Below are 27,450 nucleotides of genomic sequence, written 5' to 3' on the forward strand. Positions count from 1 at the left end.
CGCCGCCCCCTTCTCTCCCGCAGCCGTCGCAAAAAGACCGCCCCAATTCCCCAATGTTCACCGTCCGGCAGGCCGCCGGCAAAGGCCTCGGCGTCTTCGCCGCAAAGCCCATCCCCCGGGGCCAGCGGGTCCTCGCAGACCGGGCCCTGCTCACTCTCCTCCCTTCCGAGACCAGCGCAAACATCCTCCGGCAAGCGCACGCGCTCCCAACGGCCGGCCAGAAGTCGCTGCTGTCGCTGTCGCTCAACCCCGGCAAGGCTGGTGTGCTGAGCTGGGCGGAGTCGCTGTGGCAGAGCAAGACCAGCCCCGGGCGGACGGTGCTCAACCACACCATCCTCAACATCTTCCGCAACAACAACTTCAACATCGGCAACGAGACGCAGGCGCTCTTCCCGCAGGTCGCGCGGCTGAACCACTCGTGCGTGCCGAACGCGCAGGGCAATTTCAACAAGAAGCTGGACGCCTTCACGGTCCATGCGACGCGGGACATCAAGCCGGAGGAGGAGATCACCATCTCTTATCTGGATGAGCACCTCGGGCTGCGGCAGGCAAGGCAGGACCACCTCCAGGACGGGTATGGGTTCCTGTGTGATTGTTCGGCGTGCGATTCTGAGACCGCAGAGGCTGGAGAGGCGAGGCGCGCGGAGATTGCGGCCAAGTTGCAGCAGTTTGCTGAGGCTGCGTCCGAGGACCCAAGGGCTGAGTTCGAGTTGATGCTGGCTTTGGTGAAGGCGTACGATATGGAGGGCATTCGAGGCCGGGAGGCTGCGACTATGCACATTGCTGCTGCGCGGATGGCGTCCAAGCTCGGGGAAGCAGCGCAAACGCGCGATCTGGCTTTGAAGGGGTTGCAGCTTGAGGAGGAAGCTGTCGGGAAGGACAGTCAGTTTTACATCTCGACGAAGAAGGACGTTCAGGGACTAGGTGTCAATGTCGATGCTTGATCGGCTTGGTCTGTATTAGATGGTATATATAGACTTAGAGAGCGACATGATTTATACCCCCATTATCTGCCAAGATGTAGTTGATGCCTTCCAGATCATTGATTTGGATTGGTGTCAGACACACTTCCCAAGTTGGGTCATCTTCACAACCTTGACCTCATTGTGAGATCCGCCTCACTCGCCGTGCCTCCAACAAAACAGCTGTGGCTGGCTCTCAATCTGTACCAACATGGCCGCCTGGGAAGACCAGCTAGCGCACTTCGACTCCGTATCCTGGTGCGGCAAAACCCTGTCTGACCCAGACCCTATCCTCAGACCCCTCATCAGCCGAGCCTACACCTACAAGGACATGCCTTTGAATTCTTCGCCGTCATCGTGAACACGGTGGCAACGATCCTTACTTCATCGCCTTCATGCACACGCCTACTGCGCAAGTCGAAGCGGCAGACAACGCCCACGACGTCCTTAAACAAGACCTTGAGAAGCAACCACTTGAGTCGCGCTTCATCACCAAAGTCTCGTTTCTCCTTGCCCTGGGCCACAGACTGATGACGTTCCGCGAGGGCTCCTGCCACGGCGGTGTGATGCTGGCCATCTTTGAGGAGTGCAACTGGGCGCTGGGCGCGGCGAAGACGATGTACGGCCTGATGAAGCCGCTCATGCATGTCGTCCACTCGAGTCGAAGAAACGTCCTTATTTTCCATGCGCTCACTTGCTCGGGCTTGGTGGGTCCACAAGCACATCCAGCGCGAAGTATGCAAAGGTCTGCGCATTCTTCAGTCTTTCAACGCTAGAAAGCTTCTCACAGCTACGTTGTTCGGTATTTAGCATGGCTCAGGCTCTATTATTCTGTTCTCGAACAGCCTCATCTCAAGAGAGTAACTTACTCTGCAACTGAATACGCGTGGTCAGCGCAACGATTGGGTTTGCCAACTATCGCATCAAGATGCTGCATTTCATGAAGCAGTGTGAAGCCTGCTGATGTTCGCAGGTCGCCTTCTTTCCAATCTCGCCAGTTGACAAGCATCTGCGAGTGGCTGACCTGGCGGAAAAAGGGGGGGCAGAGACGCATCACATTGTTGTCGTAAACTTCGCCGGCATTGAGCATGCCGGCGATCGGCTCTGTCCCTGCATAGGGGTTCGGTTCGCACACGGGATGTTCCGAATTAGGACAGGAAAACACCAGTCTTGATTTGTCCGGGCCGCCTTCGTCTTCAGACTTGACTGTTCCTGATTCGGGTGCTCGCAGTCCCGAAATCACAGCTTCGTAATGGTTTGCCTTGATGGATGCGAGGGTGTTTTCGCTAGTGTTGTTCTCTAAATTACTTGTAGCATTAGTTCCATTCCAGTCGAAGCGCAATGGCAAGATTTCAGGCAGAAAAAGAACCTCGCAATGAGACGAAAATTTAAGGAATAGCTTATCCGACGACTCACCACCAAACCAGCGCCGATACGCCACCCCCGATGTCCCTACATCCTCCAAAGCCGTCATGGCAGCCTTGGCTAGAATCTTGGCGTACTCTACTGCAGGCTCGATTTGGTCGATTTGTTCCTGAGTACACGACGATTCGGTTCCGTATCCTTTCATAACCCAGCTCGTCAAGGCGCGTTCATGAATGCGTGCAGATTCACCCACGCCGAGGAGGCCCGGGACTGCGAAGACATGCCAAAAATGAAAGGTTGAGAGAATGAAAAACGTGGCAGCGTGCACCGAAGGAGTCATGATGGGTAGGTAAAGACTGTGATGTTTGTGATTACTGATGTCCGAAGAGGTTAGGGTGTGGCGAGGGATACAGGAGATTCAACCCATTTCTTATACAATACGCCCCCTGAATGAGTGTTAAAAGGCAACGCATCTGTGCGAGTAAGCCACGGAGAAGCATCTATCACGATCGAGATATCTCGCGCGAATCCAACACATTCAGTGCTAGGGTCCTGAAAAGATATTAATTTATTTGTCCACGTTACGGACTTGCCACGACGAAGCATGACTCTTGTACTTTTCTTTTGACACACTCGTTATAATTACTGTTCAGTAATCTTTTGCTCTTCCACCGGCCTGGCGGAGCAGCTCCGCATTCTGCCCTCGCATGGAACCAAACGTCGCCGGCGAGCGGGTCACTCCTCAACCAGGGCTCCGGCTCGGTCTCGCATGAGACGTTCCTTATCCGGACATAGGTACCCGAGAATTATACCCACGCATGACCACGGATGCACCCATAGCCCCTAAAATAGTTGTGGTGGTATCCGAAGACTTCATCTTCCTCGCGTGGCCACGGTACTCTGGGCGATGTCGGAGTTTTCCGAGCCAAGGGCGGCAACGTCACGTCAACGCCAGGGTGGTGTCGAGGGTATCGCGAGTCATGATGGACCCTTTTTCCGGTAGGGCGTCCTTCTTTCCCGTTCGCGAGGGATAGTTGTGAGTGTATATAAAACCCGAAAGCTCCCCAGTATGTGTGTGCACTCTCTGTGCTCATTTGAAACGTCCTGGATTCGCTTTCTTGAAAGTTGCCCGAGGACATTCTTAAAGTATGACTGTGAGCCCCGAGCGCTAGAACATGGGCCAGTAAGTCGAACTCGCCAAAACGACTCTCCAAGGGCCCGGTTTGTTGAAAAGCCTTCTATGCCATATTCACTTGCATAGCTGCGCTGGAAAGGCTGTGAACCCTTCGTACTTAGCAATCTTCCTGAAGAGAGTCTGTTATAGATGAAGTGTGTGCTCCAGCAGCATGAACTATTAATGTTCCAAGAAGACTTTAGAAGCGGAGCAACGGCGAAATCGGCGAAATCGGCGAACGTGACATACTTGCGTGGTAGGAACAGTCCATGCAAAGTCGGAGGTGAACTATGTGGTGTTGAGTAAGAAAACGGAGCCATTCGGATCTCATATCAAGGGGAAGTTGTGAGTTGTGGGTATAAACTCATGGAATGATTCATTCTGTAATAGCAAAGGCGTGTCACTAGAGCTCAACAGCAAGCCCTCTATCGCAACAACGGCGTCTCCTCATCAGTGCCAGTCCTGGCCTCCCCGCTGCTCTCCTCATTGCCGTGCTCTCCAGCCAACCAGTTCTTGAGATGCTCACGAATCTCACTATCACGATAGATCCACGCAACACAGATTCCGGCGCCAGGGCCGAGGGGAATAGCCGCGGCAACAGCCACCAACGCAACCTTCCACCCACCCTCGACGAGCAGCCAGTACAGAACCGTAAACCCGATGAACGTGACGTCGATCTCGATGAACTTGACAGTCGCACGCGTCATCTCCTTCCGGTCGTCTCGCTGGAACAGGCTCCAGATGAGGAAGACGTGCGAGACGACGGAGCACACCATGGGCACGATGTAGACGAGCAGCAGCGAGACGGTGTGCGACTCGAGGTGGAAGCTGCGGCGCTGGCGCTTCTGCAGACGCAGCACGCCCCAGCGGACAGCCTGCCGGACGAGCGAGACCCAGACGGGGAAGAAGAGCCAGACGGCGACGGTGGCGGGCGAGTTGTAGATGAGCATCAGGATGGAGGGCAGGACGAAGCCCCAGGCGACGCTGACGGGGATGGCGACGATCTCGGCGTCGACGTTGAGATGGCGCGCGTGCTTGCCGAAGTCCGGGTCCTTGGACTCGGCGCTCTCAACGACCTGCTTGCCGGCCTTCTTCCGCGCGAGGTAGATGGAGCGCGAGCGGTGGAAGAAGGCGGGGACCATGACGAGCTCCCAGACGACGGCGCCGCCGATGAGGTTGAAGACCAGCCAGGGCCCCGTGGGGTTCGCGATGAGGACGTTGGGGGCGTTGCAGATGCGGGCGGCCTCGACGGTGGTGACAGTCATGAGGCCGGCGATGAAGGAGAGGACGGCGGACATGCTGGCGAAGGTGCGGGCCGAGTCAAGGGCATTCTGGAAGAAGCTGATGGCGAAGCAGACCGGAGTGCCGAAGACGGGGACCTTGCTGATGGCGGGGAGGCGGGCGCGGGAGTCGCATTGCGAGTAGAGCAGGGCGATGTTGACGTCGGAGTGGATGAAGAGCGCGGCAAAAGTCGCGATGGCGAGGAGGACGGGGACGACGAGCAGGACGCGGTAGGAGAAGACGTGGATCGGCACCGGCCAGCGCGTCGGGGGCCAGGATGCCATACTGGTGGTGGTTCCTAAGCTCACAGGTTCTTGAGATACAAAAGTCTCGTGGTGAGACGGAGTCTTGAGAGGTGAAGCCTGGTGTTTCGTTCGCGAGATGATGCGGTCGGCTCACTCAGTAGGTAGGCGAGGTACCTCAGAGCTCAGCTCAGCTCATTTCAGCTCGTGACAACATGGCGCACGTGCCGCCTGACGCGGTTCCCTATGGGGTTTGGGGTTCTGCAGGAGCTGTCCGCAATTAGCGCCGCAGCATCACTTGCAGCGAGCCGAGACCCCTGAGATTCCGCCCCTCGTGTCTCTGTCTGCCGGCTTGTGAGACATTTGTTGTGGTCAGCTGCCTGCGCCTCAACACACCACGTAAGTCTATTCTTTTCTTACTTTATTTCCTTTGAAGATGATATAAGATTTGAATTACCGGCTGAGCTCTGAGATGAACTTAATTGTGGCAGATGAGATGAACTGTTTAAGAGGCCCTTTCATCCGATAGCTTTTGGACCCCGGGGTATCTGGTCTCATGTCGGAAACCGAGACCGAGCGTGTTCCGGATGCCCCGAACCTGCACCGGGTGGGTGGCCTGGGAAGTTTCACAGCTAAATTTATGTCAAACTGTTTCCTGTGAGCTCGACTTAACTATTACTCAAGTCGAACGCAGAAGTTGATCAACATAAGATGCTGAGGAGTGGTGCAAATACTGAATAGCAACATAGAAGATTGAAAGCCTTTCCGAAAGTCCAATTGCTGATGCTTTCTTCCCGAGAATTAAGAGCCCGCCAATTTCACCCGCGCCTCTTCTACACCGACTTCTCTTCGACGCTAGACTCCCCGCGTCCCTTGTAAGTACTCTCCGGCAGCGCATTGAGGGCGTCCTCCTCCTTGTCAAGCTTCCGGAAAGTCAACCAGAACCCGATCCCTCCCAAACAGCTGATGATGGCAATGGTGGTGTACAGCCAAACCAGCAGCGGATCAGCAGCCAACCCAACAAACGCCTGCGCAATCGCGCTCGAGAACGCGTGCACGAACCAGAACACGCCCGTCACCAGCCCGCGCATGTTCCGCGGCGCCTTCGTAAACGCATACTCCAGCCCCGTGATCGACGCAAAGATCTCGCTGAGCGCAATCAGGATGTAGCACGGCGTCTGGATCCACACCGTCATGTCCGGCGGGCCCCGCTCGCGGATGCACTCCACGTCGCCGGCGCTGCGGCCGCACGGCGCCCGCACGTAGATGAAGTGCTGGATCACGGCCGCGACCACCATCGACAGCGTCGCGCAGAGGAAGCCGACGGCGATCTTCTTGATCGGCGTGAACCGCAGCCCCGCGCGCTCGATGGCCGGGTACATGAGCTTGTCGCAGATGGGGATGAAGATGAGCAGCGCGAAGGGGTTGAGGTTCGTGATGATGTCGTTGGGCAGCCCGTCGAGGCGCATCGTCGCGGCTTGGTTGATGAGGTTGTTGGAGATCTGGCCGTACGCGAGCCAGAAGACGGGGAACCAGAGGAAGACGGCACAGGCCATGACGCCGCGGCGGACCTCGTCGACCCAGGCGTCGTCGAAGGTCATCCAGGACGGGCGGTTGGGCACGGCGCTGGGCTTGATGCGTTCCCAGAAGGAGTCCTTGCGCATCGCGAAGACGCCGCCGTGGCCTTGCTTGATGCCGTAGCCTACCAGTGCGATCGACTTTCCGAGGACTGAGCCGGTGGGTGGGCGCTTGGCGTATTGCTTGCGGCAAAGAACCATGACGACGGGGCAGCAGAAGAACATGATTGTGGGAAGGAGATACGACAGCCAGAAGCCGACGTACTTTTCCGCGTACACCATGGACACCTGGCCAACGAGGGCGCCGACATTGATGAGGAAGTAGTAGCGCATGTAGACGCGGGAGATGGTCATGACGGGATCGACGATGACCTGTTCTCCTGAAGGCAAGGTCTCGACGGTTTGGCGGGGCTGTGTGAGCTCATATTGCTCTGCGATCAAGGGGCTGATATTGGCCTTGAACCATCCCACACCGGTTCCGAAGAAGACCAAGCCGATGATAAAGGCTCCGAGCGCACCGCTTGGGTTGGAGATTATGGAGGGAATAGCGGCGATGATGATCAGAATGTGGCCGAAAGTCGCCACGACGATTGCGTATTGGATGGTGAGGTAGCGGCCCCAGTAAGTATCGGCGAGGTAGCCACCTATTGGACGTCAGTCACCTTTTCAAAGAGTGAGCTGAGTGGAATTCTTGAACCTACCGACTAACGGCATAACATAGGACCAAAAAGTGTTGAACAGCGTGAGGGCCGTAGACGCTCGCTGGCCCAAGCCAAGCGCGCCAGCTTGTTCATGAGTACCGCCCGCGCCAGTCGTCGAGCTTGGGGGGAGAGGATACGCGATGAAGTTGACGACTAAGGCAGGCCTGTCAGCGAAGAGAAAGCTCCTGCGCATCGGCCATTGACTCACAGACTGCGGTGGTCCCGTAGTACGCGAACCGCTCACACATCTCCACGAACCCGATACTGTAGATCAGCCAGGAAACCTTGCCGTGGACGCGGCGCAGGGTCGTCTGTTCCTCCAGCGTGGGATAGATCTCTCCATTAGGCCCAGTCAGCGTCTCGTGTGAATCGTTCGTGGGGGCTAGGTCTCCTTGGTACGCCTCAGGCTTCTTCTGGCGATTGACCCCTTTCTCGATGGCAGGAAAGTCAGCTTGCGCGGCATCGACCATGTCTAGGTCTGGTGCGGTCGACATCGTTGATTACAAGTTTCCTCTCGTCTGATCGCGAAGTATGTGTAATGATGTTGGAAATGTATGAGTCTGCAGCCATGTAAAAGTCAGTTGTGCGTATTGCTGACCATGCTAAGGAACATGTAAGTGTAAGGGCCGCCATCCACCTGGAGGGTTCAATGGCGGGGTCGGGGGCATTTTTTAGCTTCTCTCACATGAACAGCAGAGCTGCAGGCTTAAATTGCGGCATAACTACTGCCACAGGTTAGGATTGCGAAGACTTCATTGAATGTACGATGGTTGCATTTCGTGGGCTTGGCTGCGTTCAAGCGAACGAGTGCCGAGAGATAGCAATGGTCCAAGGTGTCCCGTATGGGCGATTATACCCCCCAAAGCTACGTTGCACAGAAGCCGGGCACTAGCATCTTCACGTACGTTATGAACGGGATTGTCCAATTGGATCGTACGCGTTGAAACGGCACGGCGATTGCAGCGACCACGAGCACGCCCAAGGCTTGGGAGTCGATATCAGCTGCATACATGATAGGGTGGTCGCGACGATACCCCACATCTTGGCCTCCCTCGAGAGGAGTTCGATTCTCGGCCGATGGTTGGGATAAAAGATGGGAGATATGAACCTGCGGTCTTGGCGGTCTTGGCTTCCTCCAAAACGGCAGGCGTCAAGACTTTAAGAAGCCAGGTGACTTGGGCTGGGCGCAAGCTTCTTGTGCAATCTGTTGGAGAACCATCCTCAGTCAACCCCATCGAATAGCCATGTCAGATTGGAGGTGAATTATATGACATTTGATTGAGGAAGGACAACCCATAAAGACGTTTTGCTCTTGGACTCACACTGTTATCAACAGTGGCAGTTGCCTTGTCATTCGTCAACTAGGTATGCAAAGTTAATGTGAAAACCTACTAGATTTAAACATACGCAAGTGTTGCATATCTTAATATGTCGATGCCGGTGATAATGAATTGAGAAGACTTTTGATAGAGCCGAATGTTCCGATATGAAGACGTTTCATTCTTTATCATTAAAAAAGTTGGGTTGAGGCATTGAATGAAGCAGCCGTTAATGATGATCTGCATTGAGGGCTCGTCGAAGAAGCGCAAACGGGCATTTTATATGGCTGTTTTCTTGGGGATACCTAACACTCAAACATTCTAGGCATCAAACGTCACGGCCGACTTGCTGAGACATATCTTCATGCATGACAGAGATTAGCCATACTAGGCTGTGCCAAAACAACCTGACGGTTTGATGAACACCACTGCATACGTGGGCGGTAGTTTGTAATGGTCGCGTTCGTATCCAACCGCGCGACTTCCTTCGGGTTCCCCAACTCAAATATCCATGCCTAACGAGAAACGCTGGGGAATCTACTGTACTACCAAACCTTGCCACCGTTCTGTTTGCCAATCGTTCCAACTCAGCCAGCTGCAACAAAGGCAGTCTCTCTTCTGAATGAGTCCCATTACTGTTGATGTTGGGCCCCTCCTTTCGAATATCGTAGAAAAGAAAAGGTAGGATCGTAGACTTCCAAATGGGTACGTCGCGTCTATGGTAAATGCTCTCGGAACAGGCGTATATTAACAGCACTGTTGTAACCCCAAGTATGACGAAAGGATGGAGCATCCAGCGCCAGAAAGCTTCGATGCAGACCGCGGGCTCTATACCTTCGCCAGTCACGAATCCAGGGGATGTTCTGTTCCAGTCTGTGCCATTGATGCGGATGAAATCCGTGATGGAGTAAACCATGCCATCAAACGCGGCAGATACACTGCTTATTGTAACATTACCTCCGTTCAAAATCGTGTCTAGCCACCACTTGTCACCGCATTCCGTTGAGGAAAACAGAGCCATTGGGTCGGAGGGATCATTCTCCTCTTTTGATGAGCAAGAGCCGACTAATGCTGATCTAGCCAGATGTTGCATGGTACCGTAAGTGGAGTGGCCAATGAATCTCAGGCATTTTAATGGTATTTCGACCAATTTGTCGTTGACTATCCAGCTTGTTCGATTTCCCCCTTCTTTGATTGGTAGTCTGAATGCTTTCGTAATATTTGTAGAGTCGTATATCATCGAAGAGCCGTGGGTGTGGTCGATGAGACACGGCTCGACCATTCGAATATAGCCAGCATCTTGTTTGAGTGTAGGTAGCTGACTTTTAGATAATGAACGTGTCCCTAAAGCCAAAGGAAGTTGGCTCATTACACTCTGAGAGAAGATTCCATCTGTGACTGTTGCACTGTAGTACTCGCGAAGACAAGGGTAAATGGTGCAATTGGCAGCGACAATTCCCGCAGCTGCACTTGAGAAGGAATTTGACATGTCGGTAACCTTCGAGTCCTTGACGCATCTTGGTTTCCTAAATCTAGTAGCATTCTCCCCGTAGATACACCCGTCCATGCTCAGAGCGATGATTGATATCGACATGCTCTCACCTATCAAGCTGTCGAAGAGCCCTGCTTTTAGAGCTGCTTGGTCTTGGAATGGCGAGAATTCCGCTTGCACGTTGACAAGAGTTCTATTTCTTAGCTCTGTGGGAGGCCAGCTGATCGAAAAGTTCGTGTTTTCGGCAAAATGGTAGCTGGTGGCGTCTCCAAGATCGACCTCCTTAAGATGAGCGGTCGCGTCAAAGCACCCACTGCACATCCCTATGGAGCTGTGTGTACCAAACGGGCAATTTGGAGCCCCTGTTATACGTGGGCACTCGAAAAGTTCAGACATGCGAAAAGAGCCCTGCCCGCGCTGTGTCAAGCCATAGATCGCAGCGGCACGAGTTTCGGGTGTTATCTCGCCGGAAAAGTTATGAGCAACAAACACTTTCGCAGTGCCGTTGACCATGACCGAACAAGAGAATGTCCCGGAGGCCTGTTGTGTGAACGGTCCAATAACCGAAGCGGCGATTACGACGACCACGCTGAAGAAAGTCAATCTTCTGGGTTTGGTGTTGATTGAGTGGAACAAGAACATCAGAGATTCCCATGGCCCGCTCCCAGCGTTGACGAGACGTTCTATATGGCGCAAAGATTGTGGATCACTCATCCAGAGCCATTTAGACTGCCCGATTACTATGCGTTGTCAGACTTGTTTCCATCACAAAATGACAGTCTCGTACCTTCAAACATTACGAACAAGACCCCGGCCCTCAAAATTGTTGCGAGAACTGCGACTAGAGCATTGATACTGATTATGCTGGCAAATGATGGTTCCGGCCTCCGATTGTGATATGCCAGAACAAAGAAGATGAGCATGAACATAGCCCATGAAAACCCCAAGGCAAGAAACTCCAATGACCATATTCTCAGGCTAGGCAGAATCTTCGGTGCTTGGTTGCGTTGAACAGGGGGTCTCTCTGATTCGGCCACGCCCATAGCCGTCGTGTTCCTCGCTGATGATGAAGTATCGGTATCCTGGGTGGAAACCGTGGCATGATTCGTGCTATCTTCCAGGGGGCCAATTGTTTGGTCGTCAATTCCATTGTAGCCAGGGGAGCTTGCTGTGTCCCAAGTAACATTGGTTTGGGAAGTCGAGCAAGGTTCACTGAGCCTCGTCAAAGGGCTTTCCTCGTAATCTTGGCGCATGGTCGACGACATGTTCATTCTGGCTGCGTCAAGAGCCTTGGTGTTAAACAAGGTAGGTTATGGTGTCGGAGTTATGGGTGAATTTAATCAAGGTGTGGGAATGAATATGTGCAAGAACCATGCCCAGACATGATTCTGAACACGGACGTGGTCTTTGAAGGTAAGAAGCTCTTGATGCCCGCGAAAGGAACACCCATTAATGTCTCATAAGGTAGGGACTCTGTTAGTTGGAGGACGTGAGCGTCTCGTACCGACGCGGTGGTACCGTAATTATGCCTTGTGTATGACATCGGTGAGAGGCGGTGACACGCTACCCAAGGTCCTCTTCCGTCATTCGAGCAAGTACAGGTCATACGTTTGGCCCAGCCTCTATGCTCGTTTACGCGAAGATGCACCGATGTCTTGTGCTAGATGGTGACAATCGTGTTAACGAAAAGGCTGTGACTGCTGTGAAACTGAGACATAAAAGCCGAGCTTTGTGGTGACGAGGTATGCCCTGAAGCAGTGTTAAGGGGTAAATCCCGTATATGCGCCTAATCTAAATTGATAAATTGATCGACATTAGACCCTTTCTGTAAAGATTGTGGCCGCATCCTGCTTACGTAGTACTCAAGTTGAAGGGCACTCCGTTGTTCTTAGGGGCCTCGAAAAGTTCGCCGCTAATCAGACACACTGATATTCAAAGATGACCTTGGAGCCGTCCCTTTTCTTCCTAGAATGGGGCAGCTTAGGTTGACGGTGATCTGGAACTTACCTCGGGTTTAGGTGATGCAGATGCGCCCCTCGGCCATCACGCAAGATTCTAGGTGTCACGAAACAGAAGATCAGGCAAGATGAGTTCATGCTTTCAATTCATCTTCTCATGCCCTGTCTACTAACAAAAGAATACCTTGCTTTTCTTACTTCGACTTGCCAGTGGGAATGGCAAACAGCACAACCTTGTCACCCTCGTCCAGACCCTTATCCACGCGGAAGAAGCCCCGTCTCTCCAGCTGGATGATGTCGTCCTTCTTCAGCTCACCAACACCAGCGTCGCACAGCGCCACCTCCATGGATGACGTGACGGGGTTGAGCGCCTCCTCCAGGATGTCGTCCTCCTCGAGCTTGTCCTTCTTGATGAGGTAGTCAAACTCCCACAGCTCGGCCTTGACGAGCTTGGTGCCCTGCGTCGAGAGCCAGGTGACCTTCTTGTCGGTCGTCTTGAAGTCGCCCTTGAGGTTGAGCTCGAGGTTGAGCTCGGGGATGGGCTCGCCGGCGGCGATGTCGCGGACGAAGGCGTTGCCCCAGCCCATGAGGGTGATCTCCTCGTCCTTCTTGAAGCTCTTGGCGTCGGCCTGGTCGAGGATGAGCTCGTTGGAGAAGACGACCTTCTTGGTGCCGACGTCCGGGTTCTTGGGGTGCTTGGGCTTGTCCTCGGTGCGGGGCGCGGCGGGGGCCTCGGCGCCGGTGACCTTGACCTTGACGGCGTCCTTCTCGAGGATGGCGGTGTGGCGGGGTGCGATGGGGTCGATGACCTTCTTGTTGATGTTCCAGAAGGAGTTCCAGTCCATGTTGACGACGTTGCGGGAGGGGCCCTGCTTGATGATGAACTCGCGGAGGGCGGGGATGGTCATGCCGCGGCGGCGGACACCGCGGATGGTGGGCATGCGGGGGTCGTCCCAGCCCCAGACGGTGCCCTGGTTGACGATCTTGGCGAGCTTGCGCTTGGAGAGGAAGGTGCGGATGAGGTTGATGCGGGAGAAGTCGTGCATGTAGACCTGGCGCAGCTTGAGGGTGTCGAGGAACCATTGGTACAGGGGGTTGCGGTCGGTGTACTCGGTGGAGCGCAGGGCGTGAGTGACGCCCTCCTTGGAGTCGACGACGGGGCAGGCGAGGTCGTACATGGGGTAGATCTTCCAGGTGTTGCCTGTGCGGTGGTGCTTGTCCTCGACGTTGCAGCGGTAGATGACGGGGTCGCGCAGGGCCTTGTTGACGCTGTCGACGGAGATCTTTGCGCGGATGCAGTTGTTGAGACCCTCGGGGGTGCCGTTCTTCATCTCCTCAAAGATGCGCAGGTTCTCCTCGACGGAGCGGTTGCGGCACTTGGACTCGATACCCTCACCGCGCTCGTTGCGCATAGTCTCCTGGTCGGTGTCGTCGGCGTACGCGTGGCCCTCCTTGATGAGGCGGACGCAGGTCTCGTAGAGGTAGTCGAAGTAGTCGGAGGTGTAGGAGACGGCATCGGGGGTGATGCCCATCATGGCGAGGTCCTCGATGATGGCGTCCTGGAACTCCTCGCTCTCCTTGGCGGGGTTGGTGTCGTCGAGACGCAGGCGGAGCTGACCCTTGTAGGCCTCGTGGGCGAAGTAGTCGCTCAGGAGGGCAGCCTTGGCGTGGCCGATGTGGAGGTATCCTGAGGGCTCGGGCAGGAAACGGGTGACGACGCCCTGCTCGGCGTTCTGGAGGGCGAGAGAGTAGCTGGCGCCGGCCTTGGAGGCGGCGGCGACCTTGGCCTTGCGAGCGGCATCGGCGGCCTTGGTCTCGGCCTGGATCTCGGGGAAGCTGGTCTCGATGAAGGTGAACCTGTAGATTGCAAGGTTAGCTTTGTTAGAAAACGAACAGATGCTGAGTGACGTACCAGCGAGTCAGGTTAGCCAAAGTTCCCTTGCGGATGAAGCCCATAGCAGCCTTGTTGGACTTTAGCGTTTGCCAGATCTTGGTCTCGACATCTCCGAGAGAGTAGCCCTCGACGAAGGTGCGCAAGGTCATGTGCTTGTCGAAGGCGCGCAGGTGCGGCTCGATGGACTTGAAGTCGCCGCTCAGGGCGGTGGGGAGGTTCTGGAGCTCCTCGGCCTTCATGGTTGCGGTGTTCTAATCCAATTGAGGCTATCGGGGGTTCGAGATGAGAGATAGACAGGACGGTCCTAGTGTCTCGTGAGTCAAAAGTTTGGGGGGCTGATATTTCGTGGTGGGGTTAAAATTGATGGAGGGGTAACACCAAGCCGCGGGCACTCACCGAGAGCGCTCGGTCGATATTGGTGCTTGACCGAGCAGGAGAAGCTGACCGAAGATTGACTGGCACTATTAGTGGTTAAAGGTATGACGTCTGGATTCGAGTGTCCAAGAATACCGCAACACAATCAATGAAAATGTGGATGATAGGAAAGTGAAAGAAAGAGCGCCGATATCGCTCTTTTAAATACTTCTCTTTAAAATTCAGGTTTTGATATGACTCTTCAGCTCTGGAAAGCTCTGGTGACAGTGGTGTGTTTCGGCATTGACGCTGGAGTACGTACCGCACACACCGATGTGGAGCGAGATGACCCCGAAGCCGATAAGATACCGGTGATCGATAAGATAACGCGCTTCCTGCCTGAGACTCCAGGCCACCGCATTTTTTCTGCAGTCCTCGGCCAGAGCTTCACAGGCGATACTCGAGGCGTGGCTTGGTGGTGTTGCACTCGCCTCTTGCACATATCCCAACCCACGATGGCGTCAACGTCTCAATGCATGGCGGGCATGGCCCGTTTGGGCCTTGCCAGCTCCGCCAGACCGACGGCCTCCACGATACCCCGGTTCCTCGTCCCATCCGTGGCCCAAACACGATGCGCCAGTGCAGGACCCAAGAAGACGGAAAAGAAGAAGAGGAAGCTGCCCAAGGACTACAAGACCTACAACATTAAGGGCTGCCCTCAGTTCTCGCTGTGTGATGCCGTCCGGTATGTCTCCCGTCACTCAACCAACACGTGAAATTTGTAGCTAACATAGCACCCGCAGCTACCTCCGCGCTTTCGAGGTCGGCAAGCCGCCCCAGGCGATCAAGTACGAGCTCCACGTCCACCTCAAGACCCCGCGCAACGGCAACGTCGTCAAGAACCGCATCCGCCTCCCGAACCCCGTCAAGTCGGACGTCCGCGTCGGCGTCATCTGCGAGGAGGGCTCCGCCGTCGCCCAGCAGGCCCTGCAAGCGGGCGCCGTCATCGCGGGCCAGGAGACCGTCTTCGAGGCCATCCGCAACGGCGACCTCGCCTTCAACAAGCTCATCTGCCACGTCGACAGCGAGGCCGCGCTCAACAAGGCCAACCTCGGCCGTCTCCTCGGCCCCAAGGGCCTCATGCCCAACCGCCGCATGAAGACCATCACCGACAACATCACCGGCTCCATCCGCGAGACGATGGGCGCCGACGACTACCGCGAGCGCATGGGTGTCATCCGCCTCGCCATCGGCCAGCTGGGCTTCACGCCCAACATGCTGGCGTCGAATATCAAGGCGTTTGTGAGCCACATCAAGCAGGACATTGCGCAGCTCGACACGCACAAGGACGTTCACGAGGTGGTGCTGAGTACTTCGCAGGGGCCGGGGTTCAGCTTGAACGGCAACTTTGACTCGACGGAGGAGAAGGTTACGCCGCAGGCTCTGTCTGGCGTCATGTAATACGTACGAAATATATCCCAAGCGAAAAGGAGGGCTTTAGATGACAAAAGAAATGTACCATATGTATGTTTATTACACGTGTATCAAAGTGGCAGCGGCACAGCGCTTTCAGAACATGTCGCAGATTTTTGGGTATCATATGCATCGCTACTCTTCTGCCAGTCCTTTTCTCTGCGCGCTCAGTTGCTCTTGAGAGCCTTGATCGCCTCCGCCTGGGCATCAAGTAGCCCGTACAGTCCCAGATACTTGACGACTCTCGGCTGGCCCCTCTTGCCCGCCTTGCGCGCCTCCTTCATCGCCGTGCTGAGGTCGAGCAGGATCGTGTTCCGACACCTCGCCATCCGCGCCTCCGTCTTGACCACGAACTGCGCATCTCGCCCAATGGCATCCGCCAAAGCCTCAATGATGCAGTAATCCTGCGCAAACCCAGCCAGCTTGGCAGGACTGCTCCCCACCAACCCATGATCGCCCTCCTCCTCCTCGTCCGACTCTTCACTCTCATCCTCGTCCCACTCCTCATCGTCCTTCTTCCCCGGCAAGCTCGCCAGCGCAAGCCGCTCCTCCAACGCCGCCACCCTCTCATCCAGCTCCAGCATCTTCCTGCCCGCCTCAATGCCCCTGCGGACCTCGCGCAGCTCCCCGCTCAGTCCGCCGACCTCCTCGCCCCGCGCGCGCACGCGGGCCTTGATCTCGTCGACGGCGCGGCGGAAGCCCAGCATGGCGACGCGGACGTTCTCGACGCGCTCGTCGCCGCCGCGGAGCTCGTTGCCGAGGGAGAGGAAGGCGGTGTAGTTTGCGTTGACGAGCTCGAGCAGCTCGGCGCTGATGGCGGCGCTGCGGTCGCGCAGCTCGGCCTTGAGGTCGTCGAGGGTCTGGTGGCGGTGCGGCAGGGCGGAGAGGTAGTTTGCCGGGTGGAAGTCCTTTGCGAGGAAGTCGGAGCGCGGGAGGGCGGCGGGGAAGGGGAGCGGGGCGCCGTCGTCGTCGAAGTCGTCGGCAGCGGCTCCGGGGCCGGCGGCGGCGCCATCGGTGGTGGAGGAGCCGGAGGAGGAGGGGAGGTGGAAGGCGGCCGTCTGGCGGGGGGATTGGACGTCCATTTTGGGGGCGTGCTCCGCGTTCGGGCTCTGCTTTGTGATGAGTGTGGTGTGTTCCCGGCGCAAGCAGTTGCCAATTGGCCTTCTTTTCGCTCGACGAGGTGCGGCTCGGTCGGTCGTCGTCGGCGTAAGGTGGTTTTAGCTCGGAGCAAGGCTGGATTAAGGTCGTAGTGTCCAGTTGATGAAGACTGGAAAAAAAGATGGGACCCGCCACGAGGGTGACGGTGGGAGCTGCGATCGGGAATTGTTGGGATGGTCCGGCGGCGTTCTAGTGTGTCACCGTCGTGGGTTTTGGGTATGTGAGGTTTGAGGTGGTGTGGTGGTTGGGTAAATGAGTCCCCTCTTTCTGCTGCGTGGCTGCTGCAGAGTGATGTTGTGCAGCTCGTGATGTCGATTGGGCGGCACACATTGGCGTGTGGTCGGAGTGGGCATCTCCCAGCTTTGGGCGAGTTACGCGGGGATGGAGAGATCACTGTGGGAAGTTTAGGGGGCCTGGACAGTGCAGTCGTGCAGGGACGGAGCTCCACTGGCGGTGTCCACAGCTGTGTCAGTGGACACGGTTGCGCAACCTTTGGGTTTTTGGCAAGTTGGATTGGGCAATGCCGAGCGCGCATCTTTGGAGCATTTGGTTCGGCTTTTGGTCGTTAGGACGTGTCACTATTCCAGAGGCCTTTATTGGCGGTGGTTGATCTGTAGAGATCTTTACTCTGTACAGTCAGTAGGGTAGGTATGCAGAATGCAACAGAGACGCATGGCTGCGTCTGACTGTATCTACGCCCATCTCCAAAAAACATACGACACAAAACACCTGGATACGAACACAGGCGTCGTTTCTAACTCACCACTAGCAAGGCCTAGAGGAAACTATTAGTGAGGATTACGGCACGGAGGCCGAATTGCCCGTACCCCTGACTCGGCGGCGGTCAGGTCTCCCTTGCAAGGAGGGAGGGAAGGAAAAAGTGTTCATACCTACTTCTGCTATCCGTACCTCAGGCTCCGAGGCGTGATGAGCGCCGACAATTACCGTAGGTCGCGAGGTAGGTAGCACTTGGACTGGCGCTCCCCCTTGGCGCGATATGTCATGTTCTCCGGTCTCCCACATGGTAGCCTCCACTTGGATCAGTTCGAATGTGGATGAAGGGCCGATCTGATTGCGCAAGTTTGTTGGATTTTGGGGGCGAGTGGGAGGAGCAAGTGCTCTGCAGCTTGGGGTTTGGGGGGCGTGACGATCTGAACGAGATGCGTTTCGGGTGCCTGTGTCCACCGGAGAAGTTTTTCGCTGGAGCCGTGTGAGTCTCACTAGGCGCGGGTGAAGGAAAGAAGCTATCGGATAGGCACGACGGGCAAGGATTGAGAAAATTCGGCATCTCATGTGAGCTTATGTTGGCATATCCTGGGCGGAACGAAGGAAGGAGGCAGCGGCTGAAGCGGAATGGTGTGGTATCATGTATGGATGGTCGTGGTGGTGTGGATAATCATTGAAGCAGGAGCAGCAGCAGCAGGCACTGTAATGGGGATTAGGGCGAGATGGAATGGAGAGTGGTGACATCTTATCAAGTACCTCCTGATCAACCCGATCTTTGCGTCCCTGATGAACTGCCCCGAGGCGATTGGACGAATGGCAATGACACGGACGGCGGTTGCAGCGACGGTGCGAGGTTCCATTGAGGCATAAATTCCCGGCTCGGTTTTAATTCGTCGAGAGGATCTGATAATTTTGTGTACAGTCTTTACCCTTTATTCTGGGACGCCTTTGTGCTTGGCTAATCATATTACCATTGTTCCTTCAATTTTGACTTTTTGCCGTTATTACCTTGCCTTATGGTGAGTCTGACTCGGCACTCTCGGTCGGCTCGTCCAAGATCACAGATAACACACGATTCACCGAAGCTTGTACGGCCACTTCTGCCGTGTCCTCGTCTGAAGATTGAATCAAAAGAAGCTCATAAGGTTGGTCGCCTTACACATCTCGGCATACGAGACGAGTCATCGGACAAAGGGCGGTTCCTATTTGTCGGTGAGGGGGGCATGGTTCCTCGACACTGTGACAGTTCAGTTGGTGAGTTACATCCCCCATCCTGACGCTGCGACATCGGCAGACCCTGAGATCAAGCCTCAGTGGCCACCCTTTGGTGCTCATGGCGATGGACCCCCATTCTCGGAATGTGGTGAAGCTTGGCACTGGAGGGCGGCGGTGGTGGACGGATGAGGGGTTCGTTTCTGGTTGGGTCTTACGCCATGGAAACTGAAGACAATGGCTGCGGTGGAGTGTCGTTCGTCAACGGGCGCGGTGATCCGTGTGGACTCACGACTGTGGAAGTGTGTGAGTGTGAACTACATGAGGACAGGCGTGGGAGAAGTCGGGCTGTGCTGCCCCAGCGAGGACAAGTTCCGAGATCGCAGGCCCCAAGGACGGACTCAACACACACAGTGGCGGACACTGCCCTGCGCCATCGAACGATGCGCCGTCTCCATGACCCGACCCGATTACTTCCTCGAAGGTCAACAACAACCTACGCACCACGCAGGTCAGGGGCCCAGCAGCAGGTAGGTCCTCATCACAGCCATGCCCGGCATCCTGGGCTCTGGAGATTTCCGTCTGCTTACCCAGGTACCTTCCATACCTACGCAGTACCTCACTGGGGTATCCAGTGACTGCACACTGTGGGCGTTGTGGTGTTTGGCTGTTTGGCTGTCTGGGAGCACCTGGTGGGCGCTGGGTGGGAGCCGGGGGTACGTATCTGGGGACACCGCAGTAGTGGCTGAAGACGAGAAAAACAGTGTAAAAAAAGAGTGCTAGCGCTGGCCCTGAGTGGGGTGTTTGCGAGCAGGGTAATCTTATCAATCAGATCAAAAATTCCTTTTCAATGTCGTCGTCCCCCCGAACCCCCCGTCCAGTCCGCCCTTCTCCCCCTCCAATCCCCTCGTGTCGCTTCTGGTCCCTCCAAACCAACCAAAGATTCCTCTCTCCCACCGCCCGCTTGCCGAGCACCGGAAAAAACAGCCAATTTTTTGGGCCTTGTTTCCTCATTCCGACATTGTCGTCTTACACGCCGTCTTGCATCGTTATCTCTCGATCAACAAGACTCCTAATCCTCACTTACACAACAACGCAGTCACCACCTCTCCGAGCCCTTCTCGCTCGATCTAGCCGTCGCCCGCACTCGCTGCGCCTATCAGCTGTGCAGTCTCTGTAGGGGTTGTCTGCTGGAAAGCTGCTCGGCATCAGCTCAGATCGCTGCATCTCGACGCAATCAGCTCAACATCGCCGATTCCGCTCCGAGAGGGAAAGCCGACTCTCAGTCTAAAACAAATCCATTTACTATCGGGGAGTCGCAGCGCAACAACAGCAAGAGATTATTCTTCTTGTCTTTTACAATCTTCTCTTAAAATTGTAAAAACACCAAGAAAGCGTCGTCCTATCTCTTTCAGCCGAGCGTCACCACTCCGCCGAACCGCACCCTCGGAATTAAACTCCCGCTACCAACATTCTGCAAGCCGGGCACGCTACCTTCACCAGTACAACTGCACACCACCTGACGGCCCCACCACCACCTGACAGCCAGCTGCCAGTGTCCACCCCTCCACGCCCGCCAGCGAATGAGCGCCCGTACCGATCCCCGCCTGCGGTAGCCCTGCTGAGCGTGCCACCTGCACCTGCCCGTCCGTCCAGTTCGTCCCTTCCATGATGGCGCCCTCAGGTCTTTCTACTTCCGCCTCCGCCTCTTCCCACTCCTCCTCTACCTTTTCTCCCGTCGTCAACGCCAACGCAAACTCACCACCCACCGAAATCCGACGAAGCAGCGTCTACTCGCCCTCCGCTCCCTCGTCCGCCGTCTCTACTCCAACCGCTGCTTCGCCGACGGCCTCGACCCCCGGTGCGTCCACTCCCGGCAGCAGCGGTCCGTCAAATGCCTCCCACCCGCATCAGCTGCCAGCAATCCGACCAAACGCCGCACCACCCGCCATTTCAGCCAGGCCTCCCCAGCCCATCAACAAGATGTCCATGGCTTCAGTAATCAGCCCTCCGCCCGCCGAGGCTGCTCCCAAGATGTCCATGACCACCAAGGAATGGGTCATCCCGCCCCGCCCGAAGCCCGGACGCAAGCCTGCCACCGACACGCCCCCCACCAAGCGCAAGGCCCAGAACCGTGCCGCCCAGCGTGCCTTCCGTGAGCGCAGGGCCGCGAGGGTTGGCGAGCTGGAGGAGCAGCTCGACGAGCAGCGCGATGTCTACGAGAAGACCGAGAAGGAGCTCAAGGACAAGGTCCACGGTCTGGAGATGGAGCTGCAGTCCTTCAAGTCCCGCTGCGTCCTTTTGGAGACCCTTCTGGAGCGCGAGAGGAAGGACCGTGTCAAGGCCGAGACGGAACTCGAAGGCCAGAAGAGACGCATGCAAGATCAGCCCTCGAATGCCAGACGCCAGCTGTCACCCATCCGCCGGGACTCGTCAGTCACCATGAACCACGAACCCCCTACTCCCTCGGTTGGCCACTCGAACCAGCCCTTTTCAATCTCTCAAATCGTGTCACCTGAGGACTCTACCCAGATGGAGGACTCGCCGGCCCCGTTTGGCTGCGGGTCATGCGGCCCTGATGGAAACTGTCAATGTGCCAATGACGTTCTCGCGGCCCCCCTCGCCGACTGCGGAGGCTGCACCCTTGGCGGTCGTTGCCAGTGTCTCGAGGACACCATCAAAAACGCCATCATGTCGGATCTCAAGCGGGCACCCTCTCCCTCGGCCGTGACTTCTTCCGAGAAGCGTGCACGCATCGAGCCGGCCCATGCTGAGGAGACCGAGATCGACTTTACTGCCATGTTCTCCAAGAAGGCGGCGCCTGCGCCGCCGCAGCAGTCCTTTCAGATCCTCCAGCCCCAACCACTTCCTTCAATGTCCCTCAAGGACTCGTGTGGGTTTTGTAAGGACGGAAGCTACTGCGTCTGCGCCGAGGATGCCATGTCGCTCGGCCCCCCAGCTACCACCCCTTACGGACCTCCTCCCGCCTACTCACAGCAAACCACCCCTCCCCCTTCAGAGAACGACGCAGTCCCTCCGCCCATGGAGATCGACTCCGACGGTGCCGTCAAGCTCCGTCCTCGTCCGCAGACCACTCAACCCACCGCCCCCATCTCTCGCGGCTGCGGTCCCAAGGGCCCCGGAACCTGCGCCCAATGCCTTGCTGACCCCAAGTCCGGCCTCTTCTGCCGCGCTCTCTCGGCAAATTTTGAGCGCAAGGGCGGCGGCTCCGGAGGCTGCTGCGGCGGTGCCGGACCGGGAGGCGGATGCTGCAAGTCCGAGTCAGCGCCTCCTCGTCTTCCCTCCAAGGAAAAGCTCGGCCTGAGTCTGAGCTGCGCCGAGGCCTACCAGACCTTGTCCAGCCACAAGAACTTCGAGAAGGCCGCGGACGATATCGGCTCGTGGCTGCCTAAGTTGCGTGCCGCGCCCAAGCCCGGCCAGACTCTGCCCTCCCCGTCGCGGCTGCCCATCGAAGTCGAGGCTGCGAGTATCATGAGCGTGCTCAAGGACTTTGATATCCGCTTCGGAAGAGGACAGTAGACCCGTTGTTTGTTTCCGGTTTTTACGTGGGCGGTTATCAAAAGCCTGATTTTATTAATACCATGGTAATGGTAAGAGGAGGAACTGAATTATGTGAATGGCTTTGACGTGGGATGAAAAAGAAATTGGCGTTCCGGTCTAGGAGATAGTTATATCTACCTGTGTAAGCGGCGCTGATTGCGTCTGGGGAAGCTTACGAAACTTATGGAGAGGTGTTGCATGGCTTTTCGGTCAAAGCCGTAGGTGGTTTTCGTGAACCTTTTTAAGTTAGTATCGAACATCTCGGGTTACAAAGTACCTTGAGACGAAGAAATACAGATGATCTTGATCGTAAGAATGACTTGTTCCCTTTCGTGTTCGAAACGGTCGAGGAGCTGCAAATTTGGCATGACTTGAGTATTCACGGCGATGCTATGACTTCTCGCTTAGTGGTGCTTGCCGCTTGAGTGATACAAACACGACAACTTGGCAACGTATTGGTTCGACAGCACGGCAATCATATTGAATGGACGATGTTACAATCAACTTTGTCAGTCGACAGACAGGCTAGGTACTGGTGATGCAAATCTTCGCAACGCTTCTGGCAACTCTTGTTCGGATTGAGGAAGGGTCTTGAGGTTGTTTTGGGCGTATTCAGCCATGTATGTCTCCCGAACGCTGGTGGGGGTGAAGGGCAGAGAAGCCTGCAGGCTTGCTTTGTGGAGTATGGAGGAGGTTGATTTGGATGCTGAGGTCCTGTTATGGATGTGCAGCTGAATTATGTCATTGCTGTCAAAGACGAAACTTTCAAATCGGTTCGTTTCTGTGGTTTTCTCAAACTCAGTGTCGGAAAGGTAATTTATATTAGGCTTGTGTAGCTCGTTGAAGACGGCCAAAGCGGCATGGGGGTTTGTCGCTCAGTCTACAAACCAGTATGTCCCTGGCCATCAGCAGCGCAGAGAGTTCGTAAAGCTGATGTGGCTACATAAACATCTCAGACAGGTGTGGGTTGATGCGCCCGCAAGTCATTCGGTGGACATATTCTGCATCGTGAGAAGAGTTGACTGTAGGCAACCCCATCACCGCTCAGTGGAATACGGTCGGCCAGCGGATGAACCCGGGCTCGGTTATCTACACCGCGATGATCAGTCTGCGAGTGTCCTTCTCTTATTCCGCTGCACATAATACGCCGAGGGGGACAGACAGAATCAGACGCGCTGCGAGTTGTACGGCTCCGGGATCCTGATTCTGGAAGCGAACAATGACTTGAAGTCTTCGGGAGGCAACTCGCTTTGCTTTCCAGTCTGTTTGAAGCAGTCAACAGGTAAAGAATGCACTCGTTGTCCTGACCACGTGTTGCTGCATGCAGTCTCTCAAGTACCTAAGGAACGTTGTGGTATCGTGAGGCGAATGGCTCCCATGCAAGTATTACACGTTTCTTTGGGTACTAAGATCAACCTGTCTCTTCATTTTTAGGGATTACAAACACCGGCGATGGGGTGCCATCAACACAGTGGCTATTTGTTGAGAGAACTAAGGGTACATAGGTAACTAGGAACGTACTGATCTCGCGTGTCTACATGCTCACGTCTTCTTCCCTTCGGTGATTATTGCATCTGCATCTACACCCGATGATGAAGAATGACGGGGAAGACCGACTAGACAACGAGTAGTGTTGAACCGGGCGCCTCTGTGCGGTTCTCTTAGAGGCGAGGTGAGGGCCTCAATCAAACTAGTTCGCTGCTAGATTGAATTATCGAGCTGGAAGACTTACCATTCTTTGCCTACTAATCTAAACCCAGAAAGTCTGTGTTTTAAATACTTCAATAAACGGGTGGATATTTCTGCCCCGCAACCGGAATCTGATAGGCACGACTGGAAACTAACTGAGTGTGTGTTTAATCCTAGTGCTCCTTGACTTCTGCGATATAAATACATTGCAAAGCACACTTTCTCTTCTTGACAATCAGGGTAACATGCGCGAATGATGTTCTTGAGAATCCCGTCACACAAGTGTATGCTCCGGTCATCTCTGCTGCCAACCGTTGAACCAGGGAACTTGGATTTGGTCGGGAACCGCGGCACACCGGTATTCATCACACAATAAACGACTGCCGGAAATAGATCACGGTGAAAATAAATGCGTCGTCGAAGATATTCTAGCCCCTCGTGCTTTCCACAACTCCTCTTGTAGCCGTGGTTTCTTTGCTCGCATTATGAAAGCCATTTACTATCTAGGTTGCGGTGAACCCAACATTCTTGCTACGAGATCACTAACCGCATGCCGCAAGACCTTTTATAAGACATTTCTCTCAGAAGTAGAGACTCTGCCACGTCGGTATAAGTTATACCAGAAGGCTGCAAACCATCGAGAGACTGCAAGCAAAATGTAGCCAGTTCGATCTCTGCTGTAGGTTTCGGGCTGGCTCAAACGGAAGCGCTCTATCGTGACAAACGGCGGCCTGAAGTCGTCTTCACAAGTACGGGAAATGGGTTATTTCTTATGAATCAGTATTTCCCATTATCTTCTGTGTATACAACGTTGAATAATGCGGGAATGGTTTGGAGCTCCACTGGGGGCGACGAAAGTGCTGTCAACAGATCGATCATTAAACGAGAAGCTACCAAGACTGAAATTCCAGAAAGATAACATTCTTTTTCATCACATGCAGAAACTAGACATATTTCTTTGCTGTGGAGTCAACGACAGTGGACACTAACAGGCCAAATATAATCCTCCTCTGAACGCCCGCTTCTTGGCCGGCTTGTCTATCCATGTGCTGTACTGGCTGCTCTCAGCTCGAATTCAAGGGCTTCCGAGAGAGCATTAGAGGAACTAATTGACGTGATTTGTGTATAAAAGATCCATAGCTGTCGTCAGATCCTCGTCAGGAGTTAACACAGCCAATGTAGCCCTTCCCTTTAAACCTTCTATCGTTGCCACTGCCCGTGGGGTTTCCGCCGCGCGGAGGCCCTAGTATTGGTCGATACCTCCATGTGCAAGCTGAGATTTTTCCAGTGGTGTCAGATAAATCCAAGAGCATCTTCCTCGACCTATTTGTGATGGATACTTGCATGATGATGCGGCACGGCAGCAGCTTGACTGTATTACGAAACAGTTGCAACAGGTTCAGTCCCTTATTCACCTCTACCTAGGTATGGAATCAAGTTTGAAGCTACCCGACGAAACCACAGCTAATTGCCCGTTCTGAACAGACGACATGAGCTACAGATTTGGCTTTTGTATCGAAAGCTTGATCATTGCAGGCCGAAAGTCTATTTGGCTGCGGTCACGCCGACTGTTGATAGACAGTGTCAAACTTTATCATCATATTGAGCTAAGAAATGGGGAAGTCGGGGACACGCGGTCTTGATGGAGGAGGCATGAGAACCTTGGATCTTGGCCTCAATTTTTAAACATGCATTTCAAACCCGATCAACAACAGGAAGAACCACTAGCTGGAATGTTACATCTCGCCTAAAGCTCACGGGATGCTATTCGCGAGGCTCCTCTCGTTTTCAGGACTGAATCATATCCAGTCAGTCGTGCAACCTAGTTTTCTGAAGCATGCTCTGCAGGCAGCCAATGTTTTACAAACCAGGAACTACAACGCCAGTCTCGGCCTTTGGCCGGATGAGAATCATTGGTGGCAATCTGCTCGATGTCTTACGGCTCTCATCGATATCGCGGCGATCGATACGAGTTTCAAGTCGAATGTCACGGCAATTGTCGCGCATACGTACGAAACGAACAAGAGTAAGGGCGGTGGAAACTTCACCAATGACTACTACGACGACGGCGGCCGGTGGGCTCACGCGTTCATCAAGGCCTCAGATATGACCAAGGGTACTGAACATGTTATGCCAGAGTACCTTGAGACGGCCAGATTCATATTTGATAACATGACGGATGCGTGGGGAACGAAGTGTGGCGGCGGCCTTCCATGGAGGAGAAGCGATCCTCAACCGTATCTCGGGGCCATTCAGAACGAGCTCTATCTCAGCGTCGCAGCCCACCTCGCGAACCGTGCAACCTCGGCCATGGAGAAGAGCAAGTATCTGAATGGGGCACACAATGAGTGGTCCTGGTTCAAGAACAGCGGTATGATCAACTCCGAGGGAATCGTCAATAATGGGTTGAATGATCGTTGCCAGAACGACATGGGAACAACCTGGACGTACAACCAGGGGGTAATTCTCGAGGCTCTTGTTGAACTTGACAAAGCAACGCCTGGTGGATGCTGCTTGGATGATGCAAACAGAATTGCGCAGGCTGTGCTGAAGAACAGAAATTTGGTCAACGAGCGGGGCATTCTCCGTGAGCCTTGCGAGACGACTGGCAAACCATGCGATGGGGATCAGAGGTTGTTCAAGGGGATATTTACTGACGGGCTGGCAAAGCTACATAAGAGCAGCCCTCATCGTAGCTATCGACAGTTCTTGGAACGAAACGCCGAAGCCTTGTGGCAGAATGGTTCAAGAGACGGACAGATCTCTTTGCGTTGGAGCGACCCCTTCAATGAGACTGAGATGGATGTTGGGACTCAGTACTCAGGCCTGGCTGCTCTGGTCGCCGCTGCGTCAGTTCAGTGACTCCTCAACTTTGGTGCTGAGCTTGAGGGAGTTGCCAGAGACTCAGAACTTATAAGCTGACGAGGGATTGTATTGCTGCGTTGTCTAGAATCCGGCGTTAAAGAAAGCCAGTTGCGCTTTCAAGTTTCAAGTCACTGCCAAATCACCGTTGCATTTGGAACCAATATTTTAAAGAAAGCGCACAGCAGCTTCGATTTTCAATTCAAAACGGCACTTATGCTCTTGACCCGATGTTCTATAGGAGATTCAGAGAAAAAAGGAAAAAGAGAGACGTTGCCCGTGACCATAGGAAAGACAAAGAGGACAGAGAGAGAAAGAGAAAAGAAATGGTTTTTGTGGTGTACATCATCCGTCATCCCCCATAACACCCAAACTGGTTTGATGTCATGTCGTGGTTGGCGAAGTCGCTGCCAGGCCCGATCGGCTTCATCGTCGCGAACTCAGAGGTCG

The 27,450-nt window shown here is 54.9% G+C and overlaps 10 protein-coding genes across 10 annotated transcripts; 5 read left to right on the forward strand and 5 right to left on the reverse strand.

The window, feature by feature from the left end:
* Positions 1-53: 53 nt before the first annotated feature.
* On the forward strand, positions 54-944 carry GCG54_00001315 (SET and MYND domain-containing protein 5; the record flags this gene model as incomplete). Its single annotated transcript, XM_045401433.1, has 1 exon — positions 54-944. The coding sequence occupies one exon, from the start codon at positions 54-56 to the stop codon at positions 942-944; it is 891 nt and encodes a 296-aa protein (XP_045258435.1).
* Positions 945-1,194: 250 nt separating this feature from the next.
* GCG54_00001316 (uncharacterized protein) lies at positions 1,195-2,667 on the reverse strand (the record flags this gene model as incomplete). Its single annotated transcript, XM_045401434.1, is given in 6 exon segments — positions 1,195-1,277; positions 1,288-1,420; positions 1,498-1,588; positions 1,657-1,752; positions 1,832-2,261; positions 2,379-2,667. The coding sequence occupies 6 exon segments, from the start codon at positions 2,665-2,667 to the stop codon at positions 1,195-1,197; spliced, it is 1,122 nt and encodes a 373-aa protein (XP_045258436.1).
* Positions 1,358-1,772, forward strand: GCG54_00001317 (uncharacterized protein; the record flags this gene model as incomplete). The annotated part of the gene is made up of 2 exons (XM_045401435.1): positions 1,358-1,697; positions 1,753-1,772. The coding sequence occupies 2 exons, from the start codon at positions 1,358-1,360 to the stop codon at positions 1,770-1,772; spliced, it is 360 nt and encodes a 119-aa protein (XP_045258437.1).
* A 1,259-nt stretch (positions 2,668-3,926) lies between the features above and the next one.
* GCG54_00001318 (uncharacterized protein) lies at positions 3,927-5,066 on the reverse strand (the record flags this gene model as incomplete). Its single annotated transcript, XM_045401436.1, has 1 exon — positions 3,927-5,066. One exon carries the CDS (start codon positions 5,064-5,066, stop codon positions 3,927-3,929), a length of 1,140 nt encoding a protein of 379 aa, XP_045258438.1.
* Positions 5,067-5,857: 791 nt separating this feature from the next.
* Positions 5,858-7,796, reverse strand: GCG54_00001319 (putative peptide transporter ptr2; the record flags this gene model as incomplete). The annotated part of the gene is made up of 3 exons (XM_045401437.1): positions 5,858-7,245; positions 7,303-7,455; positions 7,511-7,796. The coding sequence occupies 3 exons, from the start codon at positions 7,794-7,796 to the stop codon at positions 5,858-5,860; spliced, it is 1,827 nt and encodes a 608-aa protein (XP_045258439.1).
* A 4,469-nt stretch (positions 7,797-12,265) lies between these two features.
* On the reverse strand, positions 12,266-14,204 carry GCG54_00001320 (putative glutamate--tRNA ligase cytoplasmic; the record flags this gene model as incomplete). Its single annotated transcript, XM_045401438.1, has 2 exons — positions 12,266-13,928; positions 13,984-14,204. The coding sequence occupies 2 exons, from the start codon at positions 14,202-14,204 to the stop codon at positions 12,266-12,268; spliced, it is 1,884 nt and encodes a 627-aa protein (XP_045258440.1).
* A 630-nt stretch (positions 14,205-14,834) lies between these two features.
* On the forward strand, positions 14,835-15,780 carry GCG54_00001321 (50S ribosomal protein L1; the record flags this gene model as incomplete). Its single annotated transcript, XM_045401439.1, has 2 exons — positions 14,835-15,064; positions 15,123-15,780. 2 exons carry the CDS (start codon positions 14,835-14,837, stop codon positions 15,778-15,780), a joined length of 888 nt encoding a protein of 295 aa, XP_045258441.1.
* Positions 15,781-15,959: 179 nt separating this feature from the next.
* GCG54_00001322 (uncharacterized protein) lies at positions 15,960-16,874 on the reverse strand (the record flags this gene model as incomplete). Its single annotated transcript, XM_045401440.1, has 1 exon — positions 15,960-16,874. One exon carries the CDS (start codon positions 16,872-16,874, stop codon positions 15,960-15,962), a length of 915 nt encoding a protein of 304 aa, XP_045258442.1.
* Positions 16,875-20,559: 3,685 nt separating this feature from the next.
* GCG54_00001323 (uncharacterized protein) lies at positions 20,560-22,428 on the forward strand (the record flags this gene model as incomplete). The annotated part of the gene is made up of 1 exon (XM_045401441.1): positions 20,560-22,428. One exon carries the CDS (start codon positions 20,560-20,562, stop codon positions 22,426-22,428), a length of 1,869 nt encoding a protein of 622 aa, XP_045258443.1.
* Positions 22,429-25,899: 3,471 nt separating this feature from the next.
* GCG54_00001324 (uncharacterized protein) lies at positions 25,900-27,000 on the forward strand (the record flags this gene model as incomplete). Its single annotated transcript, XM_045401442.1, has 1 exon — positions 25,900-27,000. One exon carries the CDS (start codon positions 25,900-25,902, stop codon positions 26,998-27,000), a length of 1,101 nt encoding a protein of 366 aa, XP_045258444.1.
* Positions 27,001-27,450: the final 450 nt, after the last annotated feature.

Source organism: Colletotrichum gloeosporioides, assembly GCF_011800055.1.
Source record: "Colletotrichum gloeosporioides strain Lc1 chromosome Unknown consensus_85, whole genome shotgun sequence".
NCBI lineage: Eukaryota > Fungi > Ascomycota > Sordariomycetes > Glomerellales > Glomerellaceae > Colletotrichum > Colletotrichum gloeosporioides.